The sequence below is a fragment of the Chenopodium quinoa genome, unplaced genomic scaffold (genome assembly GCF_001683475.1).
Source record: "Chenopodium quinoa cultivar QQ74 unplaced genomic scaffold, ASM168347v1, whole genome shotgun sequence".
Taxonomy (NCBI): Eukaryota; Viridiplantae; Streptophyta; class Magnoliopsida; order Caryophyllales; family Amaranthaceae; genus Chenopodium; species Chenopodium quinoa.
In genome coordinates, this window is record NW_018744996.1 from 3,829,934 (window position 1) to 3,834,178 (window position 4,245).

Sequence of the window (4,245 nt, forward strand, 5' to 3'; positions counted from 1 at the left end):
CATGTTAGTGATCTATACTTGGGTAAGATAACTCTACAAGATATTGACTGCACTTCTTTTGTCGAAGTTGATTAATTAATCATTCTGGTCATGCTTTGCTCTTCTCTAGATCTCTTACTGTCGTTACACTTACAGTAGACATTGATAGATTAGTACGGATAGTGATTTGTACAGTTGTACATTAATTTCATTGAGTGAATATACGAGCATAAATTTCCAGATAATTTCCTTGCTTTCTTGTAAGTTGATCAGCCACATTTATTCCTAAAAGAACTCCAACTAACCAACATCAATCTAATTCACCCAAAAAATAGCTAATCACCTCTGAGTCATTTACTGAACAAAATGCCAGTAATTTTAGCAGTTAGCAGCTATATCTCAGAAAGAAATTATCTGAATAATGATATGTTATGTTCTTCATTATAGACAATTAAGCAAAAGACTACATTGAAAAACCAACAAAAAAAACTGAAATTTTATTTAATATTGAGATTTTACACTGTAACATCTCTCAGCACGAAAACAAACTTTCATAGAAGTAACATAGCAGGATATCAGTTTGTACAACTCTCGTTACCAGTAATTCTCAATTGTACGTATGATATCAACGAAAACCTCAACTATATCAGCAATGTCTTTAGTTGGTGCCTTGCATAGGCTTTCCAGCTTCTTAATTTGCTTAAAGAGATAGACACAAGGGTATACATAACCATGGATTAGCTTCCGTCTTTTCTGGCTTAATGCTAATAAAGCTTGAACACTTTCTGTTGCACATTTGCAGATAAGCTCACATAGCTATATTATTATTATACAGAGTATGTTTTAGAGACGATCCAAAATAAATAAGATTCATAGAGTTCAGGACATTATAAAGGCTCTACTAAAAAACTTAAGACCCTTATTACAGAGGAAACTTGCTTTATTTTTGAAACTGCTAAAAAATGATAATACTAGCTTAATTAAAGAAGTCACACATTCACACTAATTTAATACATAGAATCCGATAAAACTGATATTACAGTTGATTACAGCCTTGAAGTAGTCTCTTGCGTTGGTGTTTTCTGGTGAAGTGATGGAAGTTGATGCTCAAAATCCCCTTACGATTTTAAACATTCTATTATTTTATTCACAAAGTTTTTTACTTCGGGAGAAGAAAAATACAGGGAAATTATCAGATTGGGTAGTGCCATTATGATTGATGTGCGGAAGACCGTAAAAAATACTTCATCATCCTTCATCGTAGACATCAAAACACAAATGTAACTTATAACAGTACAAAGAAAGGAAGCTCCAACCCAGAAATAGAGCATAATTACACTCTCCTTCATAGAGTAGAAGATAATGCTGAGTGAACTAGTCAAAAATCCTACCGAGTTGGTAGACAGGAATAATACAGCAGCCCTAGATGAATTCCTATTCGCGATGCCTTCCTTTAACAATGATTGGGGAGGACTCATCAGTGCTTGGAACGTCACTGTTGCTATAAGCACCCCGATCACAATCATGGCCTCCCTCACAAATAGGTCCATGTTCATTTCATTGTTGCCCGTGCTGGCACCTTCGTCACGACTGTTTTGAGTATACGTTTCAAATACTCCAGGTACTTGGACATTAGTTTGTATTGCAATTATTGTATGTACGTTATCTATGGAGGCCAACAAAAACCTAATTGAAGGTTGATGATTATAATGTAGTCTACTTTTGACTAGCACAATTTTTTAAAATGGACGGTTGAGATTATTTATTTCTAATTAGTAATTTTAATTAAAAAATGTGCCCTAAGCAATTGTTTAGTAATAAGATCTACATCATTCCATCCATATCATAGATCTAGATCTTACTACTAAGAGTATTTTTTCTGTAATACATTTTTTTTTAATGTATTTTCATACAATATTTTACAAGTAAACATTAATATGAATTTAATGACATTTCAATCAATTAGGAATTTAGGACAAAATGTAGTTCTCTGTATTATAATGTAGTAATGGAAGACTACCCTATTGATTAACAAGTTTTGTTTCTCATAGAATATGTGTCAAGATATGAGAGATCCACCCAAAATTGACAGACGGTCCCCACCAGTGAAAAACATCACATTATTTTCCAAAATGCCATTATGATAAACAAAAGTGTTTCTCATGAAGAGAAATTGGGGCTCACTCATGTTCAATGGCCACAATAAAATTGTAGTTATTGTAATTAGTTTTAATCTTGGCCTTATATTTTTAATGTTCAATCTTGTCCATTCATCCAATTGACTTTAATTTTTAATAAAAAATGAAAAAAAAAAAACAGTTTTCTTAATTACGAGTTAAAAAAACTGTTTTACAGTTTCTACAGCAAAACTTCTGAACTTTGCCATTATGCATATTTTTGCAATTTCTAAGTTCAAATGATTCTCCCTTCTCCATTAAAAATCAATATTTGATTATAGTCTATTAACAATAAATTATTTACCGCATTATATATTATTTATTTTTACAATAATTAAAAGGAATAAAACTTAATTAGCAATTTCCACAAGGAACACATCTAAGCTACTATAAAAGAATCGATCTTTTTTTTAAAAAAAAGGTAAAGAAAATCAAGGCACCTAAACAGTATGAACCATTCATTTTGTTCAATGATACGGAGTAGAATGCATACTTGTTCATCTGGTTAGCATGATGCTTTACAATTAAAATATATACGTTCATGAGTAAGTAAGGATGCTCTTAGACTCTTAGTAGTAAGATCTAAAGTACATGATATGAGTGGAATGAAGTGAATTACAAGGATTTTCAAGTTAAGATATAATAGGACAATTATTTAGAGAACAGAGGAACTATTTAATATTACGACAAACAACGGACAAGTCTTGTGTGTGGCCACACGGTGTGATCACATTATTTTATAAAAGTAATAATTTGTATATAGCTAATAATGTGCAAGTACTTTGTATAAAATACTCTTACCATAGTCACCAATGGACATACCTGTGATTTAGAAGTAAGTATCAATTGCGCAACAGTATTCCCGTTTTCATCTTTTGCCTGCCTCATTACTTGATTGCAGAATTCAATCCCTAAAGTTTCGAGCATATCTCCAAGGACTGTCATCACATCGCTTTGTTTCCTTTTGACAGCAACATGGAGAGCATTTTCACCCTTATAATTGGTATGTGCAAGAATTGTCGGATTTCGAGACACCAACAATTTTACAATATCAACTCTTCCATGGTAGGCAGCATAATGAAGGGACACTGAGCCTTCGCTATCACCGGTTACGGATAGCTCAAGATCAAAATCTTGCAGCCTTGAGCAGTACCTTTTCATCCATACTTTGTGATCTTAATTACTTGATTATTTGCCCTGACTGTTTTTTGTGCGTGGTAGTTTGTTTAATTTGAACGTTCTTGCTTGTCAAAAAAAAAAAAAAAAAAAAAAAGTTTGAACGTTCTTATCTCAATAATCATATTATATAGTTTTGCTTGTGGCCTTTGACTAGTAGTGATTACTCGTCTAGGCTTTTAAGCCACATAATTTTTCCATAACTAAATTTATATTGTGACTTTTCTAACAAAATTTCAATCGGAACACTTCAAATTTTTAAAACTTAATTACTTTATTTTAATTATAATAATTAGTTTTAAATACATTTTAATCTAAGAAATTACAAATCTTTCTATGTAAAGTTGGTTAATAATCTTAATATAATTTAAAGCATTTCCAAATTGTAAGTTGCTAAATTATAATTACTTTATTAATAAACTCTACTTGGCATATTATCACTAAAACTTAATATATTACTATTCAAAACCATCCTTTCTTCTTCTTCTTCAAAAAATAAGCCCACAAAATAAGCCCTTCCCAGCCCAAGCTCTAGCCACCCATTTTGGAATATTCGCCACCAAAGGAAAAAGAAAAAGCAAAGTTAAACGACGCCCTTATTTTACCAGATAGCGCCCGCATTTAAATATGAATGGACAAATATCAACTGGCGTAGTCGCGTGTATTCCATATTTTTTTCCCTGGCCTCTATTATCTACGCTCTTTCTGCATGCCTTCCGTCACAGATTTAATCGTAACACTAAGATTATGCAAATCTCATTTATTCGTCATCGTCATATAGTAGCATAAATGATAAGTTGCATGCATTTACAATAGTATACATACGTAGTATTTTTTTTTGAACGGGTATACATACGTAGTATGTATAGTAGTACAATTGGTTCTTAATTACAATTACAATCACAATCACATG

At 31.9% G+C, this 4,245-nt stretch overlaps 1 protein-coding gene across 1 annotated transcript; it reads right to left on the minus strand.

The window, feature by feature from the left end:
* Positions 1 to 461: 461 nt before the first annotated feature.
* On the minus strand, positions 462 to 3,396 carry LOC110707132. Its single transcript, XM_021885142.1, has 2 exons — positions 2,979 to 3,396; positions 462 to 1,604 (listed from the first exon to the last, which is right to left on the minus strand). The coding sequence occupies exons 1-2, from the start codon at positions 3,315 to 3,317 to the stop codon at positions 1,098 to 1,100; spliced, it is 846 nt and encodes a 281-aa protein (XP_021740834.1). The 5' UTR covers positions 3,318 to 3,396; the 3' UTR covers positions 462 to 1,097.
* Positions 3,397 to 4,245: the final 849 nt, after the last annotated feature.

What these genes read in the sequence shown, in the direction of transcription:
- LOC110707132 (XM_021885142.1), bottom strand. Translation starts at nt 3,317, where the DNA reads ATGAAAAGGTACTGCTCAAGGCTGCAAGATTTTGATCTTGAGCTATCC. An exon ending in TACTTACTTCTAAATCACAG is followed by an intron (nt 1,605 to 2,978) that starts GTATGTCCATTG and finishes ACTAATGTCCAA; the next exon opens with GTACCTGGAGTATTTGAAAC.